Source organism: Rattus norvegicus, chromosome 18, assembly GCF_036323735.1.
Source record: "Rattus norvegicus strain BN/NHsdMcwi chromosome 18, GRCr8, whole genome shotgun sequence".
Lineage (NCBI taxonomy): Eukaryota > Metazoa > Chordata > Mammalia > Rodentia > Muridae > Rattus > Rattus norvegicus.
This window is the reverse complement of record NC_086036.1, coordinates 64,273,912-64,295,987: the sequence shown is the minus strand read 5'-3', so window position 1 is coordinate 64,295,987 and position 22,076 is coordinate 64,273,912. Positions and strand designations below refer to the sequence as shown.

Here is a 22,076-nt window from a genome sequence, read left to right as displayed (position 1 = left end):
ACACAGGGCCGGCCCCATGCTCAAGAGCAGTTGGCCAACACAAATCAGACTCCATGGTTTTTACAGTGACCATCCCTCTCCCTCCTCCCCATTCCCCCCAGAAATTCTGTTTATTTCGATTTTTACATTCCTGATGCAATTTTCTTGCCTGTAGCTTCTCGAGTGTTCAGATAGTTCACATGATGCCTCATGTGGTCAATAATGAAAGTTGTAGGGATGTGGTGGCTGTGCACAGAGTGTTCCTGCAACCTGACATGGCTTTGCTTTTCTATGCAGGGGGCTGTGAAGTTATCAGGGAGTAACTGTCCATTTGAAAGAAGCTTGTCATCTTTTGCTTGACCGATTAGTGCCTCTATCTGGGACCCTGAATAGGAAGGACTTCACAAGGCAGGTCATATAATATGCCTTTCATGTACTTTGATCTGGTCCCAAATGTCTATTAAAGGCTTTTTTTTTTTTTTTTTTTTTTTGCCTCAAGGACAGAGTGCTGGATTGCACATTGAAGCAAACACTGACATAGATTTGTATTTTCCAGGACTTTTCAGAGTCTCCATTCTCTCCCTCTCCCTGTTCCTCTCCCTGTCCCTCTCCCTCTCACCTCTCCTCTTCTCTCTCTCTTTCTCTCTCTCTCTCTTCCTTCCCTCATTCCTTCCTTTCTTTTTTTCTTTCTTTTTTAAAGAAAGGAAACAGAACCTTTGTTTTTTAGAGAGAGGAAGAACATGGGTTTGTAGGGAGCGGGAAAGATTGGGTGCATATAGGAAAGAACGAGATAAAAATACACAGTATGAAATTCTCAAAAATAAATAAATCCATAAGAAAAACACTGAGAATTTTAACACTTATAATTTTTATTTTGAGCATTTGCTTTTGTTTTTAACTGTGTGTCTGTATAGATGTATGTTACACATGCCTGTGGAGACCAGAAGAAGAAACCAGATCCCCTGGTACTAGAATTATAGATTGTGAACTGCCTGTCATTGAGGCTAGAACTCTAACCTCTAACTCTGTAGGAGCAGTACACACTCATAAGCATCAAGCCGCATCTCCAGCCCTATATTAAAAATAAAGTTAAGGGCTGGAGAGGTGGCTCAGCGGGTAAGAGCACTGACTGCTCTTCAAGAGGTCCTGAGTTCAAGTCCCAGCAACTACATGGTGGCTCACAACCATCTGTAATGGGATTCGATGCCCTCTTCTGGTGTGTCTGAGGACAGCTGCAGTGTACTCACATAAATAACAATAAGTAAATCTTTAAAAGAATTAAGCTGAACTGTGAAAGCTTATGTGTGGCTTCACTTTCCCATGTCCCAGTCTCTCCTGCAGCGTACCCCACGAGGACTCTACCTCTGCCATTGTGCACCCCCACATTTCTATCCCTACAGTGTGACCTCCCCAAGTAGCCAAAGAAAATCTTTTAAAACTGAAGTAGGTTGAATCACCCACTTTCTAAATCCCAGCGGCTTCTTCTCAACTTTAGACTAAAATCAGAAATGCTCATCATGGATTCTGCCTCATTAAACTAGTCGGTAATGTTCACCTCACACAGGTTGCGAAAGATTTAAAGATCTGATGCTGGGCATTTAAAAATGTGGTACTGGAAGATGGATGAAGCAAAGAAGTGCAGGCCGACAGGAGCCGGATGTAGATCGCTCCTGAGAGACACAGCCAGAATACAGCAAATACAGAGGCGAATGCCAGCAGCAAACCACTGAACTGAGAATAGGACCCCCATTGAAGGAATCAGAGAAAGAACTGGAAGAGCTTGAAGGGGCTCGAGACCCCATATGTACAACAATGCCAAGCAACCAGAGCTTCCAGGGACTAAGCCACTACCTAAAGACTATACATGGACTGACCGTGGACTCTAACCTCATAGGTAGCAATGAATATCCTAGTAAGAGCACCAGTGGAAGGGGAAGCCCTGGGTCCTGCTAAGACTGAACCCCCAGTGAACTAGATTGTTGGGGGGAGGGTGGCAATGGGGGGAGGGTAGGGAGGGGAACATCCATAAGGAAGGGGGGAGGGGAATGTTTGCCCGGAAACCAGGAAAGGGAATAACACTTGAAATGTATATAAGAAATACTCAAGTTAATAAAAAAAAATGTGGTACTGGGTATAAAATTCTGAGACTTGTATACGCTGGGCAAGCATCACTGAGTCACATCGCCAGCCCTCGCACTGTGGGGGGTGAAAGGTCCCCTAGGCAAAACCCTTAGGATAATGGTTGTAGTTAGAACAATGGTTGTAGTTAGAACATAGAGAACAACATATAAATTGTTGTTGCCTCAACAGCACATACCAGCAACAGCATTTGCTAGTTAACTACAGATCTCCAGGTTCTTTATGCTGTTAACATGGCTCCCTCCGTCTCATCTTGTTGTTCTTTGTCCCCATGGTCTCTGCTCTAGCCTTTCTCCGTCTTCTCCTCTATTTTCTTTTGCCATGGGGAAGACATTAGCCTTGAATGGGGTGGTGGGGAAAAAAATCAACACACAGGAATCCCTTGTGTGCTTCCTGCTTCCGCATGGGGAAAGGGGATGGATTTGAAGTGCAGTGGTCACAGAGCCTACCTGTCTGAGTCTCAGTCTTTAAGCCTGCCCTTCTATGCTCACAGCTGAGATGTCTCTTTTTTTCCATGGCCACTCCTTTAGCACCTTGGGGACTAGGTTATAAGAACCATGAGTCTTAGTACATGATTTCACAGTTATCTAAGTGATTTCACAAATCCGATCCCTACTCAGAATCAGAGCAACCAGAAACAATGGAGGCCCGGAGTCTACCCATCCCTACCCCGCCTCAAAACTATTACTCTAACACACATCTCCTGGCTCTGTTTTATGGGGTTTTTTTCTGTTTTTTCCAAAATGTATTTGTTCCTTTTCTTAAAACATTGGAAGGAAAAGAAAGAGAAAGAAAAGGCAAGGTGAAATAACCAGTGTTAACCTTTCAGGCAACACTTGAGCAAGCTTAGCACACTCTGACAGAGCACTGTACCAGGCTGCTCATAGCTCCACACATAGGGAACTCTTGACTGAGCTGGCCTTCTCCAAGGTCCACCATCTGCTATCCTGCTCAATTCCTGTCTTCTCAGGGCTATCTCGTTTTCCCAACCAGTTCATTGTATCCACCAGAGACAGAAGTCCTTCAGATACCACAAGTAAGAAAGTTGAACTGTGTTGTCCTACATTGACACATGACTCATTCTGACGACAATGTCTCCCTTTTGTACAGTGTCACTATTGTGCGGCTCTGCTAAGGGAATAGATGCGTAAGATGTCTATGGACCACTGTGCATTAGATGCCTGTGGACCACTGTGCAGAGTCCAGAGAAAGTCACTGTATGAAAGTGTGTTTACTCATCTAACAAATTAAACTCAGGCCTACATCCTTTTCAGACCACTCATAGATAAGCATCTTTCAATTAGAGGTTAAAACATCCTTTTGTTTGTAGTTTTTTAGAAATAGCCACTTGTCTGTCCTCAGCACCTAAAAATCCAGATCCAACCAAAACTTGACGCAGTCCACGTTTCAAAATCAGGTTCAGGCTGGGTACATGACTCAGGGCACAGTTCATGCCATGCCTTTGCAGGCCCCTACTTCAAGTCGATGTGGGTGACATCAAAGGCCACCTATCCCTGAAGACCTTGTCAAACAGAAATTAACATGGCAGTCCCCAGAACTGAATGTTTTTGCTTAGAATGATGCAACTATTAATAATGCTTTTCATGGCAGTTTTAGACAGGGAAGAAAGGCAAAACATGAAGATTTGGGTTTTCTTTTTTTATCTTGGTCCAAGCCCTATAATGTGCCCTTAAGCACACAAATCCCTCTGTTCCATTGTTTGCCTTATAAAAGATGAATAATGGGGTTATTTCCTTACTCCAAATGAGGTTAATGAGTCAAATGTTCACAAGATGTCTTGAGAGGTCTACTGGTAACTTTGAAACTATTTCTTCCAGAATAATTTCCTCAAAATTCCAACTCATTAATGCCTTCCTTGAAAAATCAAGCACAATTCTAAAATGACGTTTAAAAAGGGAAAAAAAGAGAAAGGCTTACAATTTCATAGTCTGCTGTGGACATGGTCAGAAACATTTCAAATAATCTTCTCTGTGTAGACCCAGGGCTACTGTCTTCATCAGATCCTTCTCTCTGTCCTCTCTAGCTCTGCCTTACCAGAAGTATGCCGTCCATTTCTAGTGACATTTACTCAAGGTTACAATAACAAGTAGCTGTCTCCCAGTGATGTGTATGTTCCGGTCTTTCCTGCTGCCAGGATCTTCTGTTTGCTCTTCCTCAAAAATTATTTTCTCCCCTCAGTCCTCTTGGCCAGAAAGATCCTACTTCAGAGCTGAAGGTAAGCATGTTTTGTACAAATTTCTCGGCTTCTCAAGTGCTCTGGACCCTGAACAGAAAAGCTAGAACTATACCTAAGAAAAAAATTACATCTCAGTGCTTCCAAATCTTAATTGTGGTTCGTCCTTCTTAAGGAAGCATCTTATTTCTTAATTAAAGTATGACAATAAAAATCTGTTACTTCTTTGTCTAACTGAAACTTTCTTCCCTACTAATGAATTTATTAATTTCTCTGCTCCTCTTTAGTATAGTCTATTAAATTATTATAAACTCGATTCAGGAATCACAGCAGGCTTTGCTAATGGAACTAGGGTTGAAATTAAGATCATTCCCTTTAAGCTCTTCCTGAATCATCCTTTTTTAGCTGCTTAACCTTTCTTTCTGCCTTTTAAAGGGGGATCGTTTTCTGCTAAAAGACCAGGGGAGGTGCCACAGGATGGCTCCCTGCTATTCTGAGCAGCTCTACCGCTAGCACACACATAAATGACTGCAGCAACTTGGGGTGCAGAATAACTAAGTTAAGGTATTCATGATTGCATGCTCCCGAAAGTGATCAACAGTTGGAACATGCATTCAGTAAAGACCCAGTATACTTGTGACTTTGCTTGACTGGCTGTCATAGAATATACAGAGTCCAAAGGGAGATGGGAATGGGAAGGGTACTCGGAGGGGCTGAGAGAAGGGCCTTGAGCAAGACCTGGAGAGAAGAGGCCTCCTTCTCTGCACTCCCAGGAGGAGCCAAAGGCTCTTATTCACCCTTTTCATGCATTGAGCAACACTGTTTACTGGATTCCTATGCACTGGCCTAATTTCAAGTTGAAGTCGGAGTGGGGCCCGGGGGAGCCCCCAGAACAAGAACATTATGTTGCTGAAACGAAGCCTCACAGCGGCTCCTGCAAAGAACGAAGTCCGTGAGGTTGCACACAGAGCGACAAACCTTTTTTGGTGGGATCCCCTCGGGCCAGGGGCAGGACAAGGGGGGAGGCAGAAACTGGGTGAGTAGCTTCAAAAGACGATTGCCTCTCAGTTGCTTCTGCGTGCCTCCTATCACAGTAAGAGATTTTACTTCTTGTGGCCTTTCGAGACAACTTAAAGCAGATTTTTTTTTTTAAAGAACCCACTGAGACATCTCGTAATAGCTCTAGGTCTGTTTTGCATCCAGAAATTTAACTGACTTTAAAGACATCTTTCTAAGCCATGCTACGTAGCATTCCTTTTAAGTTTTGTTTTTGGTGTTTTGGGGTTTTGTTTTGGGTTTTTTTGTTTTTGTTTTTGTTTGTTTTTTGGATTTTTGGTGGGTTTTTTTGGGGGGGCGGTTTTAGTTTTGGTTTTCCTGCTTCCTGCAGTCTGGGTTTTAGACCAGCAGGGTAGGTCTCATCTCAGGGAACATTTGATAGAGCTGGCAATTTGCAGAAGTCTGAGCTCTCTCTGCCTGAAAGAAGACACAGGGCTATGTGCTCAGAAACTTTGCCCCAGTACAAGGTACAGAGAGGCACAAAAGCAAGACCTCCTGAGAGCAAGGGGGAACTAAGAGTTGGGCAGTGTGAGGGTGGGGCAGAATGGTGACCAATTGCAGTGGCATCTTCTGTTCTAGTTTCCAAGAGCCAAGCTCTTCAGTTATTGGAACATTGGTTTTGTTTTTTTGTTTGTTTGTTTGTTTTTCCTGATTTCCACCAACTTCATATTTTTCCCATCTTTATTAACTTGAGTATTTCTTATTTACATTTCGATTGTTATTCCCCTTCCCGGTTTCCGGGCCAACATCCCCCTAACCCCTCCCCTCCCCTTCTATATGGGCTTCCCCTCCGCATCCTCCTCCCATTACCGCCCTCCCCACAACAATCACGTTCACTGGGGGTCCAGCCTTGGCAGGACCAAGGTCTTCCCCTTCCACTGGTGCTCTTACTAGGCTATTCATTGCTACCTATGAGGTCAGAATCCAGGGTCAGTCCATGTATAGTCTTTGGGTAGTGGCTTAGTCCCTGGAGGCTCTGGTTTGTTGGCATTGTTGTTCATATGGGGTCTCGAGCCCCTTCAAGCTCTTTCAGTCCTTTCTCTGATTCCTTCAACGGGGGTCCTATTCTCAGTTCAGTGGTTTGCTGCTGGCATTCACCTATGTATTTGCTGTTTTCTGGCTGTGTCTCTCAGGAGAGGTCTACATCCGGTTCCTGTCAGCCTGCACTTCTTTGCTTCATCCATCTTATCTAGTTTGGTGGCTGTATATGAATGGACATGTGGGGCAGGCTCTGAATGGGTGTTCCTTCTGCCTCTGTTCTAAACTTTGCCTCCCTATTCCCTCCCAAGGGTATTCTTCTTCCTCTTTTAAAGAAAAAGTGAAGCATTTGCATTTTGGTCATCCTTCTTGAGTTTCATGTGTTCTGTGCATTTAGGGTAATTAAAAAAGTGTTTGGCACAAAGTACCAGCAATAGGTGAAAGATATTGGTGCAAAGCAAGAACATTGCCAACGAATGAAACTTAAACAACAGTGTACTACACAAGTGATAGCCACCAAAACTTTATGAAGCCTTTAAGCCCAGCAGGAAGAAGTGCTTGATTCCAGTCAGGAAAATAACTTCAGCAGGGTGGGGAGACTCTAGCTGGCCAAGGTCAAGGACAGCCAAGGCATTAAGGAAATAGAATGGATATTTCAGTAGCCCTCCTCCCAGAAGTTCTCCAGACCCCAGTAGTACCTGGGCTCTTGGTCCATCTACCAGTACAAAGGGAGAACTTGACCAGACACTCTCATCTCTCACCCTGGTCTCCTTTCCCTGGTCTTGCTGCTCACTAAAGCTGCTGTGCCCTACCCAGTATGATCAAATACCCAAATTTTCATTCCTCTGACCGTGCAGAGAGAGAGGCTCCCCCTAAAGCCCATCTTAGGGTGTTCCCCACAGAATGCAATGGGAGGGCACTGGCTTTGGAGCAAGCAGCCATCCCTTAGGGTGGAGCTTTGGTGTAAAACCAGGAATCCTGCACCTAGCAAAAGAAGCCATAAGTCTGTTAGGATGGGATCCCTCCTTAGAGCTTCTTCTTCACTTAATAGAGTCTTGATTAATAATATCTACTACACATCTAGCTAGGTTTGGGGGCACGTGACTATGATCCTGATATTCAGAAGATCAAGGTAGGACAGCCAAATTGTAGATGGAATTGGGCCACATATCAGGACCCTGTATCAAAACAAAACCAAATCCAATCCTATTTAGAGTGTTATAGTACAGGGCTGTTTTCTATTTAGTACCATAAACCATACATAGTAAGATTAAGTAAACTCCAGTCAAGGTTGCCTCAAGGTTTAAGGGAAAAGTCTTTCTGGAGGCAACGCTTTGATCCAAAGAGAAAGCTGTCATGGGAGTTGTCAGTTTTAAGAAAGAGATATATGACGCGTTTAGGTCAAACTCAAAACACTCAGGTGGATTCAGTTTAGGACAAACACTGAAGGTGTGAGGAAAGATAGCTTGAGAAACCCCACTCTGCCTCTCTGCCTATCCAGCGGACACCAGTTCCTTGAGAGCTGAAACATCTTATGCACGGCTAAACAAAGAGTCCTTAGGCACCCTACTCATTACACCTTCCTCTCCTTCAACTAAGGCGTAGGGTCACCTGCCACAGATCAGCTTGTGCATTTTTACTGAGCAGGTGGGTTCTCCCTCAGTGTCTGGAGGGGATTAGCTCTAAGACCTGATGTGGGTACCAAAATTCATAGTCTCTCATAGAAAATGATGTTGTTTAATCTACATGTATCCCATTACACACGTTAAGTCCTGTCTAGATTACTTGCAATGGCTAAGGAAAAGGAAATGTCATTTAAGTGATTGCTAAACTCATGCTTGAGGAATGTTGACAAGAAAAAGTTTGTGCATACCCAATAGACCTAAGATTTTTTAAAGTCTATTTTTTAAAGTTACATTTAAATTTTTATCTTGTGTGTGTGTGTGTGTGTGTGTGTGTGTGTGTGTCAGAGAGAGAGAGAGAGAGAGAGAGAGAGAGAGAGAGAGGAGATTGAGAAATAAGTATTTCTGGTGCTCAGCTCTATTTTATACAGTTCATGATCTTCTGCAGGGGGGGTAGTCCTCCCCACAATCAAGATGAGTCTTCCCATATCAATTAATCTGATCAAGATAATCTCTTACAGATCATTCTAGAGTCCGTCAGGTTGACAACGTTGACTGTCACACTCAAGTAGGTATGACATATATAGTCCATCTCTTAAGGGTGAATTGTGCCCAGTGGCTTTCTTCTACTGCATGCATTCTGGGAAAGATATATAGGGGGAATAAATATACAGTGGGAAACCTAAAAACACTGTTCTATGTTGGTCATATGACCTACAACAACACTGAAGAGTTATGTTGATGGTATGTCCCTTGATAAGACGTGATGAAAATGACGGTTTACCTTGTGGTCTTCTTTCTCAAACCTTAACCTCAGTGCAATCATTAGAAAAACATTAGACAAAAAAAATACCCCAACTTTGGCAAATTCTACAAAACATTTAACCAATATTCCATTAAAATCATCAAGTTCATTTAAAGAAGGAAAAGCCTAAGAAATTTTCACAGCTAGTAGGAGCCAAATGATTTTTGCCCTTGAGTAAAGTCAAAATATTATACTAGATGAGAGATCCCAGGACAGAAATTTGTAAGCCACTGAGCAAATGTAAAATTCAGATTTTAAGTTAATAAAAATGTTGTTCCATTGGTCCATTAATTGTGATAAGTGGGTCACAGTAAGTAAAGGTGTTAATAACCAGAAATTGGGTACAGAATAAGAACTCAGTGACATAATTTTCCATAAACTCGAATTTTTTCTAAAATAAAATGTTTTAAAATACTAATAATTCTGCCAATCAACACTAACTACCAAGTTTTTTCAATATTAATGCTCAAATACACAGCTTCACCCATGCCAAGCAACCGCTCTGTAACTGAGCTCTATTCAGGCACGCACCACTAAGATCTAATGCATGTCTTTTAATTTTTTTCTGTGTTTTTTGCATAAAATAGTCACAGCCTTCTTCACTATCAGTGAGGTGCTAGAACCAGGCTCTCTAATGCATGCCAACATCCCCAGATGTTCAAGTCTTGACGTAGATGCCATCGTATTTTTTGAGAATCTATACACAGCCGCCTATACACTTTACACTGCCTCTGGATAAATTCTAATATCTAATACAGCAAAGGGGCTATGTTGGTAATTTTCATACTGTGCTGTTTAGGAATTATTGACTAGGAAACTCATGTATATGTCTAGTACAGTTGCAATTATTTTCAGTATTTTCAATCCCTAGTGGATATGGAATCTGTAAACACTATAGGCTGTGTGTGTGTGTGTGTGTGTGTGTGTGTGTGTGTGTGTGTGTGTGTGAGACACACACATCCATTCTCTATATCACTGAACTGGAATTTTTATCACATCTATCTTTTAGATCTGGTAGAGTTTATTTAATCTATCGTTGAGTAGAAATGATTTGTGTTTTAATTTTTACCTTATTATAATGATAATTAAATGAACACTACATACAAACATTTTTGTGTGTACATCATTGATTATTTCTTTAGTAACCTGGGGTCACAGTCAGCCAGGGTGTTAGGTCTTAGAGTATAATGCTCTTGCAGTATCCTGATAAGCCTGTATCTGTCACTTTCTGTGCACTTCTTGCTCTAGACGTTTAGTAAAAAATCAAATTGAGAGGCTGGAATATATCTTCAAAAGCTTTCATAGTTCTTAAACTTGATCAGAGTGTCTAACTTTGATTTGTTAGAATAATGTAGTGATCTTTGTTTGGAATGTTTCATAGATATTAGGTTTTAAAATGTACTTCCTGTGATCCTTGAACTCACTATATTACCAAGGCTGGCAATGAACTTGAGATTCTCCTATTTTCATCTCCGAGTGTTCATTAGTGGTGTTCTTTTGAGACAGGACCTCACGAGGCCAAGCTGGCCTCAGACTCTCTGTGTAGCTGAGGCTTGAACTTCACATCATCTTACCTCCACCTCCAATGGCCACAATTACAGGTGTGGGTTACCAAGCTCAATTTAGGTAGAGCTAGGGAGCAAGGAAATCACAGCTTGTAAGCACGCTAGGTAACCACTTTACCAAGTGGGCTACATCCTCAGCCCACTAAGGACGGGTTTAATTCTGGAAACAAGAAGCACTCATGAAGAATAATAGCCTTTCAAAGAGGATCGGTTTGCACGTTTTTTTAATTGTGCAAGCTGCAAATCTAATTTTTATGTTGTTTCTAAAGTTAGCTTGCTCATAATTATTTTTGTTCGCACATAGCAGTTGTGTGTGTTTACGGGAAACAATGTGACGATTTAATGCATGCACTATATTGTGTGCCCTGCTCAAACTGGGGTAATTAGCATGCGTATCAATTTAAATATTTATGGTTCCTTTGTGGTAAGAATATTCACAATCTTTATCTGGTTCTTTGGAAATATACTATTGACAATAATAATACTGATACATAGGCACCTTATCATACAATAAAATACCAGAACATAACTCTGTATCTAACTGTACACATTATAGATCACCTTGACAAAGCTCTTGTCATTCCCTATCCTAAACCACACCTCTATTACCAACTCCTCTGAGATCAACCTTTTCAGATTCTACGCGAGTGAGATTAAATACATGTATAAAATTTTAAATCTCTAGATATGTTTATGTATGCATCTAACGAAACATCTACAATCCTAGATTTCTACGCAAGTGTCTTTAGTGTTCCTTATCCCCTCCCCATATCCTTTCCTCTATTCTGTCCTTCCGTTCCCCACTCATGTACTGTTTCTTGTGCCATTATTCTCCTGTAACCTTTTATACCACTGTATTCTATCTCTCCTCTCTTGATATCTCCTCCATGGTTCATGATTTCGCTTTTTGTAACAGTTAAATAATGTTTCATTGAGTAAATGTTCTAATTTAAAAAAAAATCCATTCATCAGCTGATGGATGTCTTGGCTGTTGTGAATAGTGCCTGGATGAGCAGGTGTGTCTGTGGTGGGATTATTAGGTCAGATTATTAGGGTCATTAGAAAATATGCCCAACAGTGGTATAACCGAGTTGTGTGGTAGATATATTTCTAGTGTATAGAGCTCCCTACAGTGATGAATAAATGCCCCCTTTCCCCATACTCACACCAGCATCTGTCATCATTTGGGGTTTGTTTGTTTGTTTGTTTGTTTGTTTGTTTGTTTGATCTTAGACGTTCTGACTTGGCTAATATAAAAATTTCAATGTAGTTTTGCATGTCCATGGTGGCTAAAGATGTTGAACATTAAAAAAAAATACTTCCTCAGCCATTTGTATTTTATCTTTTGACAATTCTAGTCTAGTACCACGCCCCAATTTTTAACTGGGTTTTTTGTTTTCTTAATGTTTACGTTTTCTTCATACTAATATATGCAAACACATATTTAAAAATTAAATGGAATTATCCCAGAAAGAGGTAACAGTGACCCCTCTGGAGACCACATGGTAACTTATAGAAAGTGTCAAGACTGGATTACCTCTTTTTGACTTATTCAACAATAAGGTCCCACAGACACCCAAACATTGAAGGCTATTGCTACTGGCTAGCCTCTAAATTTGGCAACAAGATTCTATTGCTGAAAACACCATATACTTAAGTCATTAGAACATAGAAAAATCAAACTGATGCTTACCGAGAAGCTTCATCCCTACCAGATAGCTTTTGTGGTGCTATAAGGTGCTTTATATGCTACTAGAGGAGAAAATAATCATGGAACTTACCCAGATATGAATTTTACAAGACACAATAATGACCAGCACTACAGGAAATGCCTACTAGTGTAATAAGGGCATGAATGTCGTGGCAGTGACCAACCATTTTCTGATTAGATTTAAAGCCTGCTTACTGAAACTCAAATTGGCACCATTGTGCAGGTCAAGAATCTATGGCTAAACAAGTCATAGGCCCTAAGGGAGAACCTAAGACTATTACTTTGCTAAGTGGTCATGGTATTAGAGCAGCTCCTAATGGCTTATGATTATACCCAGATATTAGTGTATCTTTCAACTTTCATTGGAGAAGTTTCTGTTTGTAGTAGATGGGGATTAACGGAGACCTATGAACTGATCAAGACGCATAAAACGAGAAAGTAAAGAATGCTCATCTCTACATAGGACATCTATATCGTGCCCCCTTCTTTCAAGGCTCAGGGATCATTATAGAAGAGGGAGCAGAAAGACTGAAAGTGCCAGAGGCAATGATGGATGATAGTGCTTTTCAAACACAACAGGACGGTTGCACATATGAGCTCACAGTACTCATGACAACATTCATGAGACATGACATGCATGACACAAGCTCAAGCTAGACAAAAAGTTTTATTGCAGAGAGGGTAAGTGACACATAATGTCCCACCCCTACTTGAAGAGGGAATTAATAACTGCTTAATAATTGGTAATTAATTATTAATTAATAATTGGTAATTGATAATAAAGAGAGATGATACAATAGAAGCCCACATAGCCAAGGGTACCTGGGAAGCACAAATTTTGCTTACTGGTTGCTGTGGTTTGGGTAGGGTTGGTTTGGTTGGTTTGGTTTACATTAGTTTGGTTTGGTTTTAATTAAGAAAAAGACCCAAAGTTGTGTGGGTCTAAAGGAGAGGAAGAATCTGGGAGGAGCCAGGGAATGGGACTGAATATGATCAAAATTCATTGTGCAAAATTCAAAGATCTCATTTTACAATGAGAAAGGAAGCAACAGATTCAACAAAAATGTTACAATTTTCTACATTGTTTATAATTTTAAAGGGTTTCTTTAGCCACGAGCCTACTTGTCAAGCTTTGGTGACAAACCACAGGGGAGAAGCATTATTGGAATTGTTCTCAGCAACATACCTGATTCTGGTCCTTCTAAGTCAGGTATGCAAATCAGCCGCTCAATATAAATAGTAATGAGGGCTGCAAATTAAGTAAATCATGAGACTTCAAGTCAGGAACTCTCTCTACACTTTATTATGGCAAAAACCACAATGGTAGAAACATCACACCACTGCCTTGAACATCAGTTCTAGGCATCCCAATTCATCAACTTGTTTACCCTACTCACCACAGTAGAGAGCAGTATGCAACCTCATTTAGAGTCCCCTACCAGTTAAAAGTATTGAAGTAAAGAGAATTAGAAGTCAAGTCGGGCGGTAGCTTTCACAACTTCCCTCAAAGCTGTCAGTAGTTTCATGTCTAATCAACTGAAACTAAAATTAACAAAAGAAGTTAGTTGATCTAAGTTGCCAAGAGAACCCCTCATTCACTCAAAGGTAATTTCAGAAAGCCCCAGCCCCAGCCCTAACAGTCACACACATTCCTTCTTTCAGCTTAGCCTGGCATACTTGCCAGCCTGCACAAACCTCTTCAGTTCTGCTCTTAGGAGCCTACACTGCCGCATTAAGATGCAGGGCACACAACTGTTAGCAGTGAGAATCGGAGCGCCTGATAAACTCACACAGCCACTCAGTACAAGGGATTCCAGTTGGTCTCCGGAAGAGCGATAAAACAGAGACCTCCAGATCACAGAGAAATTACTACACGCCTTGGTTGACTTGTCTTTGGAAAGATTCAAGGGAGCCTGAAAAGCACCAAATCCAGTTTGGGGGATGGCTAGAGGTATTGTGAAAATTCTTAGACATCGACGGAGATTCCAGTCACCCTGCGAGGTCCTTCCTTGTTTCCTGTTTCTTGGTCTTTGGGTCTTGCTTTTGTTTTGAGACACATTCTCTATATACTTTTTAGGCTGGTGCTGAAATCCTAAGTTCAAGAGGTCTTCCCACTTTGGTTCCTGAGTAGTTGGGACCACACATGCACATCACTAAGCCCAGGTCCTAAGAGCTTTAGAAATTGAAGTAATAACATGTACTCTCTGGCCATCTTTTAGAATGGCTCATTAAAACCCTTGTCATTAATGTCATTATTGCAGACTATATAGTCAGATGTGGCTCAGATAAGTAAAGTGAGGAAAAAGAAAGAACCCAAAGTTCTCATCAGGACCTTCAAGTTGGAGAAGATTGTGTGTATGTGTGGTTTTTTTTTTCCTTTCCTTGTTTTTATCATTCTCCCATGCAAGGTCTCACCGGCACTCTAATCTATCACACACAACTCATTCATAAAGGTAAGAAGGAACAGAAAGAGGGCAGAGGACACTATTTCATTATCATCTCATGGCTCCAAATTCCACATCACTCATAGGCTGGTTAATACAAGGGTTTGCTAAAATGTTTTATTGAAATTACCACACTGTGATAGTGTTTGGAAGGAATATAGTTTTCTCAAAGATAATGCAGCTTGCTTTTGTTTTTTTTTTTAGTCATTCTCCAATATGCGTTCTTTTGTGTTCTGTTAAACCTCAGATCCTTCCGCACAAAGAAAACATTCTGAAGAGCCGATCAGGATTTCTGTAGGTCAACAGCAAGCACCATCCCCTTCTTAACCGCAAGCAAGAAAAATGAAGCACATTATCAATTCGTATGAACACACCAACAACACAGCAAGAAATAACTCTGATTGTCCTGATGTAGTTGTGCCAGAAGAGATATTTTTCACAATCTCCATCATTGGAGTTTTGGAGAACCTGATCGTCCTCCTGGCCGTGATCAAAAATAAAAATCTCCAGTCCCCCGTGTACTTTTTCATCTGCAGTTTGGCCATTTCCGACATGTTGGGCAGTCTGTATAAGATCTTGGAAAATATCCTGATCATGTTCAGAAACATGGGCTATCTCAAGCCTCGTGGCAGTTTGGAAAGTACAGCAGATGACATCATTGACTGCATGTTCGTCCTCTCTTTGCTGGGCTCGATCTTCAGCCTGTCTGTGATTGCAGCTGACCGCTACATCACCATCTTCCATGCCCTGCAATACCACAGCATTGTGACCATGCGACGCACCGTCATCACCCTAACGGTTATCTGGATGTTCTGTACAGGGAGCGGCATCACCATGGTGATCTTCTCCCACCATATCCCCACAGTGCTCACCTTCACCTCGCTATTCCCTTTGATGCTGGTTTTTATCCTGTGTCTCTACATCCACATGTTCTTACTTGCCCGCTCCCATGCTCGGAAGATCTCTACCCTTCCTAGAGCCAACATGAAGGGTGCCATGACATTGACCATCCTTCTTGGAGTCTTCATCTTCTGTTGGGCTCCCTTTGTGCTCCATGTTCTCTTAATGACCTTCTGCCCAAATAACCCTTACTGTGTTTGCTACATGTCTCTCTTCCAGGTCAATGGCATGTTGATTATGTGCAACGCAGTTATTGATCCCTTTATATATGCCTTTCGGAGCCCAGAGCTCAGAGAGGCATTCAAAAAGATGCTCTTCTGCAACAGATATTAGTAGAGCTTTTGATCCCTGCTTTGAGTGTTGTAAAGGAACCAAGTAACACAGCACTCAGACAAACACCAGTGATTCTTCTGACCAGCCTTTCCTTCTTTAACAGATGTAGATGATCCCACTGACTAGTATTTCCCATAGCTGCCTTTCTCATTAACACAGTCTTACTGTACCTGCAAACTTTATATTATATATGGAGAGATGAAATGATCTGCTAAAAAGGATGGTTTACAAAGTATACATAGCAATACAAATGTGAGGACTTTGGGCTAAGCAAATATTTGTTCTTCTGTGGGTACCTGACAACACTGTCATGGGAGGCATTTCCAAGCAGGAAGCCATGGTAACCAATTCTCTAGAAATTAAAAGTCTTTTGTAAATGTCTAACTACTATATGTGTTCGTTAGATTTCCATTTAGTAGCAAATACATGCAATGACGCAACTTTGAAAGAGGAAACATTTATTTTGGTGCCCAGGTTCTTGAGATTTTGATTCACCACACCTGGCCGTTGCTTCGGGCCTACAGTAAGACAGTACATCATGGTGGGAACATGTAGTAAAATGACTCGTGGTTGCCAGAAACCCATGGTAAAAAAAAAAAAAAAAGAAAAGAAAAGATGGATGTTTTACAGTCTTCTTTGATTATAAAACCTCAATGAACTAAGATTTTCCGCTAGACCCCATCTCTTAAAAGGGCACTTTCTGGTGGCAGCAAAGTGAAGACCAAGTCTTTAAGATGGAGGGCTCGCTTACCTAAACCACAATGAAGAATGACTCAGTATAGAAACTACAGTGTGCTTGTAAGACAGAGATGCTAATTAATTGCCACAGGTAAATAGCCCATCTCTCCTGTAGCCAGCTTTGAGTTCCCACAAAGAAATGAATCTTCACTATGAGTCTTCTTTGCTCAGACAGGATCCTACTTAGTCTTAAGCTATCTTCCTGCTTCAGTTTCTCAAGGTTTAGAAGCAGAAAAAAAAGATGAAATCAAATTTTAACCTCTTTGAGTTCTAGTCAGGAATATATAAGGCCTATTGTATTAGAAGAAGTCACAGCCAAACTTGGTTCTTCTGTCCAAATGCATAAATGCATAAGTAATGCCCCCCAAAAGTATTTCATAGCAAAAGAAGGGAAAGGGAGAAGAGTGTATGGAGGTAAAGGGGGAGGAAAGGAGCAAGAGAGGGATGATAGACAGGAGAGGAGAGAAAAATCTGAGTCAGAAACATGTTTTGAAGTATGGAAATTCTAGATCAAAGCATTTCAAAAAACATGCTGTTACTAGAGACCCAAGATGAGAATGTGAGGAAAAACTTCCTCCTCCTCCTCCTCCTCCCCCTCCTCCTCCTCCCCCTCCTCCTCCTACTCCTCCTCCTCCCCCTCCTTCTCCTCCTCCTCTTCCTCCTCTTCTTTTTCATAAACAAGTCCAAAAGATAAGTACATTAAATAACTGAAATCTGTGTTCTACATGCAATAATAGAAAGATGTCCAATATTGAAAAGTAGCATGCTAAACAGTGGTAAAAGAAACAAACTATTAACATCATAGTTAAAGAAAAGGTTTAATAGGCAATAGGTTACAGAGGCAAGTCCTTGCCAAACTGGAGAAAGGTATCTGTGATAAAAGGAGCCAAGAGAGCACAACGGCTTCTCTAGTCTCCCAGGATTCATAGCATCTTGTGGGAGAGGCAGAGTCTTGCCTTCTGTCTCCAAATCCTATCATATAAGAAGTTCTGAAGAAACCAGAGAAAAAGATGTGGACTACAAATAGTATGATTCATCAGGAACTTGGGGATGTGCAAAATCGAAGAAACATACTTAGGAGAGGGGAAAGGACTTACATGCCTAGTAGAAAAACATCGGACTGGTTTCTACAATGGCTGACCTACTTAACATTCCCACTAGCATTGAGAAGGTCCATTCTTTCCACTGATATGTGTTATTTCATTGTATCAATGCATAACTTGTTGTCTTGTTATTGTGTGCTACTTAGGTTTACCCAAACCGCTGATCCTACTCGCGATGCTTCTATGAACATTCCTGTGTGCGAACGTGCAAAAGAATTTCTCCAGAATACGTTCATTCCATGGGCACACTTCAAACTTAACTTGAGAATTGGAAACTGTTTTCCAAAATGGTCAGCCATCATTCTCACCTCTGAGGGTGCCAAGATTCCCATGGGCCTGTATCTTCACCAATCCATCATGTCCTCAAAGTCTTGTTGATTGACAGATATCTGATGCCTATTTTCAGCTACTCAGGGAACTGGGTAAACTGTGCTCCCTACTGATGTCTCATAAAATCTTACTCATGAGCTTCGCTGGTCTGTCCCGGAGATTCCACTGATAGATATTTACAAGTAGAGCCCTTACTATTTTTGTCTTTGACCCTGGCTTGAGTCTACAATACCAGTGGTAAAAAGAAGCAAAGACTGATGAATTCTTCATGCTTCTCGTAATTTTAGGTATAGATACATTTAATTTTTTTCCAATAGGGGGCACTTCTTTTTGAAAGTTATGTTTCAAACTGAAGATATTGTCTTTCTACATAGTTTCCTAACAGTGTTTTTTTTTTTATCACAAATGCACATCGGTTTTAATGCATTTTTCAGCAACAGCTGATCATTTGTTAAATTATTACATGGATAGGTTTTTGTAAAACAAAAAAAAATGATCAAGAACAAACCACAAACAGTATGATATTACGGCGACTACGGTTAAAGCTAAAATGTGCTCATTTGACAAGACTTATTCTGAATCAAACTTTTATATATTCAAAAGGTTTTATACTAACATGACTTAGTGAATATTTTAAATGGAAGATGAATTGTGTGACAGAAAAACAGTAGAAAAACAATAATTATGGAAGAAGAGGTCATGGACTTGTAGGAGTGTGGAGAACATGGGAGTCATTGTAGGGGAAGTGGTGGGGAGGGTGTGACTTGATGTCAATACAGTACTCAGGTATGAAATTCTCCAAAAATAATAAAAATTTAGATGAAAACATAAATAACATTCAAGAGCTACTCTTTTCACAAATGAGGTTATTATACATACATAATATATATTGTGTATATATTATACATATATATATTATAAGAAATAGAAGTTATTTGTTCTGTTACTATGGCTACTTCTTAACCTAAAGGATTTTCATCTATTTGGAATGACACATATCAGTGAGAGACTTTTACTCTGAAGGAGCCAACCAGTGCTTTTCTGACTTCTGGCCATTAAAGAGTGGCAAACAACTATGCTGCCAACAAATGAGGGGGAAAAAAATCAGCAAAGTTTCTTTTACTAATATAAGTACATGTTCGTACGATAGATAAAACTTTTCATCATTTGATGGGCATTCCGTCTAATGCCTAAAACACCTACACACTTCTTTGCATTGACTGTAACTCTTTAAAATTCTGTAGCAGTTTGGCAGATAACTACCATTCCCAACAGTCACAAAAGAACAGACAAGAATCCCAGTAGGGACTTCACCTGCACAGGTCTCCTCAGGGCGCCCAGATCTCTGGCATCAGATCTCCAGCAAGGATTATGTGACACAATAATGATGTGAAAGTTAAAGAGTTTTAATGTTGAGAGGTTCTAGGAGAATTGGCGGATCCAGAGCAGCATGGCAGCTAAGACCGATGGGAATGGACTGTGGCTCGCTTTGAGTTGAGGCAAACTGCTTAATAGGAAGGCAGGAAGCCCTGTGAGGCAGTCAAAACAATGTCTCTTAACTCTAGAATCTAAAAAGTTATTATCTCTGGCTTCAGGCTCAAGCCCCTTAGGTGGAGTGTAAGATTTGAAACTTTGTCAAGGGAGACAGGAGAAAGTTGAACTTGTATTTGAGAGCGGACATCCACAGAACATTCAGCTCTCCCTGAAGTATGTCTTTTTTTTCCCACACTCTCTGAAAGCTCAGATTCAGTTTTAATCAGGGTCCTCAAAATTCTGCTGAAACAAGGACATTTGGGTGCAGACAACCTCTTTAAAAGTATCAAAATCACCCTCAGAAATAGTTTTGCTTCTGTGCTATTTTCTTTTAGTCATTGATAAACTTACCTAATTTAGTTATCTTTTAATTTTATAAACCTTATTATGAATTACTTGAAAATAAAAAACCCACACAAACAAAATTAACAAAATCCAAAGTGTCTATACATCTCAGCGAACATCTATACATTTAGAATAGCCTCTTGAAATAGAAATGTTGTAGTTTCACACTGGAGTCCATGATTTACATATGTGTGTGTGTGTGTGTGTGTGTGTGTGTGTGTGTGTGTGTGTGTATGTGTGTGTGTGTGTACGTATATATACATATACATATATTTTTTTCAGAAATGAAAAATGTATGACAGTTATAACTAGAAACCCAGTTTATATCCTTTATCAGAAATGGGCATAAGCTATGAGAAAGGATAATTTAGTTATTTGGGGGAGCTTTATTTTGGTAGCAGCTGAACCACATCTTGAAAGAATATATCCTAAGCACTTGTATTGGGCCCGTTAAGAGTCTTCCTTTTCATCTGGCCCTAATTTATCCTTCAATTTTCTAGACAATTTAGCAGCGTGGGATTTCTTAAGCAGAGATAAAGGCTTAAGTTGTAGCCTCTCCAAAATGCTGCTGTCTTCTGCCTCTTTGGTGATAACTAACCCCGAGAGAGTTGGGACATGAAATAAATTATCCCGTGACTAAGATGACTAAACAAGTTGATTATGTCTAGCAGAAGCCAGAGCTTCCTCTTGCAGATGGTAACAAAACTTGGGAAAATGCAGTGATAAGAATTAGCACGGTGATTAAGCTGTTAGTATCGGAGCAATGGTTCTTAACCTGTGGATCACAACCCCTTCAGGGGTCACATATATAGATAACCTATGTATTAGATATATGCATTGTGATTTATAACGGTAGCAAAATTACAGTTACGAAGTAGCAACAAAATAGTTTTATGTTGGAAGTCACTACAGCATGAGGAACTCTATTAAAGGGTACCAGCATTAGGAAGGTTGAGAACCACTCATGTAGAGAAAATGGACAAAAACAAAAGTTCAAGTTCCCATACACTCACAATATGGCCCTGTCCACCTGACCCCCATGGCTAACTCCTAGTGACCCATAGATCCTTATCCCAGTGGCCAATCTCAAGGAAGACAAATAGTGCTATGCATTTTGCTATGTAACTTAAGATAGTTTGATACTCACGTACCCATCAAGGTACAGCCACACACAGTTGACACTTAAGACAAATAACTTCCTTTAACTGTATAAAAGATCTCCAATTCTATTCATGGAAGTAATTCTACTCCCTCAGATTTTACCACCCCTCCCACAGAGTATTTTCTTCATTAAGTCTCTCCTCCAGAGTACTCCCTTTATGAGAACATTTTTCTAGCTGTTGTAGTGTGGTAAACACTTTTACCACCAGGCATTTAGATGGTCAGCATTGCTGCCATGGTGACATTTTGATGGTTCATACAGAGAGTGTTCTCCTTGCCTCCATTGTGCTCCTCTTTCTTCTGATGCTTGTGGTAGTTAGATGATTGGCCTGAAAGCAGTTGAAGGTCTCTGGCTGGGACTGCTCTCCAAAGAGAACTGAAGGCCGCCTGGGTTGTGACGCCAGACTATGCCATCCTTCAGAATGAAAGCTAAGTGCCTGTCACCCTACTGTGGAACCCCCTTGCCTTCTGTTTACAACTGACCAGAGCCCATCACTGACAGAACACAATGGCGATATAGAAAGAATGGTCCCTTATAGCCCCTCAAGGCAAGCTCCACTTTGCCCTTTTTCTGGCAGGACTAATTTTTAATAGATGATGGGGTTAGCAGTGGTAGTTTATCCAGAGTAGAATCCAGACACATTCTCTGTGGTCCTTCTTCCTTCTCATAGTAAGATCTTTTCTTTTCCTTGGCACTTGCTACTGCTCTCCAGAGTGGGAGGGAAGAAAGCCTGTGGCTGATGGTGTTTGTACCCTCGGTCTCCTCTCTCAGTCCGATCCAAGAAATCTAGAAGTGGCCAGACTTTCACTTTCTTCAGAGCAATGCATTCTCCATTTCCCTCATGACTGATTCCTGGCCAGTTTCAATTTGCAAGTTTTCTATTTTAGGGGTGTCTGGCCTGACCAACCAAGTAGATTTGACACTAAAGAGAAACTTGTTTTCACCTCTATGAGCTTAGAGAATAATTATTTTCAGGGGTGATCTCAACTTACAGCAGACCTCTAATGAATCAATGCATAGAGCCCAGGACTCATGGTTGACCGCAGGAGAGGTCTTTTGACTTCAAGGGAGGCCATCTGGGTAAACATTGCTCTTCTAGTAGGAACCACAAAACAGGTCTTATGTCCCAATTCCCTCTA

General features: G+C 40.9%; 1 protein-coding gene across 14 annotated transcripts; it reads left to right on the top strand.

The window, feature by feature from the left end:
* The first annotated feature begins 4,212 nt into the window (after positions 1-4,212).
* Positions 4,213-16,110, top strand: Mc2r (melanocortin 2 receptor). Of its 14 annotated transcripts, XM_063277144.1 has the most exons (4): positions 5,154-5,348; positions 8,490-8,536; positions 13,149-13,259; positions 14,741-16,110. In XM_063277144.1, the coding sequence occupies exon 4, from the start codon at positions 14,836-14,838 to the stop codon at positions 15,724-15,726; it is 891 nt and encodes a 296-aa protein (XP_063133214.1). In that variant the 5' UTR covers positions 5,154-5,348; positions 8,490-8,536; positions 13,149-13,259; positions 14,741-14,835; the 3' UTR covers positions 15,727-16,110. The 14 variants fall into 14 exon arrangements, with proteins under 14 accessions (XP_063133206.1, XP_063133205.1, XP_063133210.1 ...); XM_063277140.1 differs by lacking the exons at positions 5,154-5,348; positions 13,149-13,259 and adding an exon at positions 4,254-4,354; XM_063277137.1 differs by lacking the exons at positions 5,154-5,348; positions 13,149-13,259 and adding an exon at positions 4,258-4,354 and having other exon boundaries at positions 8,490-8,540.
* Positions 16,111-22,076: the final 5,966 nt, after the last annotated feature.

Bases quoted from the DNA above. Each gene is read 5' to 3' on its own strand.
- Mc2r (XM_063277136.1), top strand. From the start codon at position 14,836: ATGAAGCACATTATCAATTCGTATGAACACACCAACAACACAGCAAGA.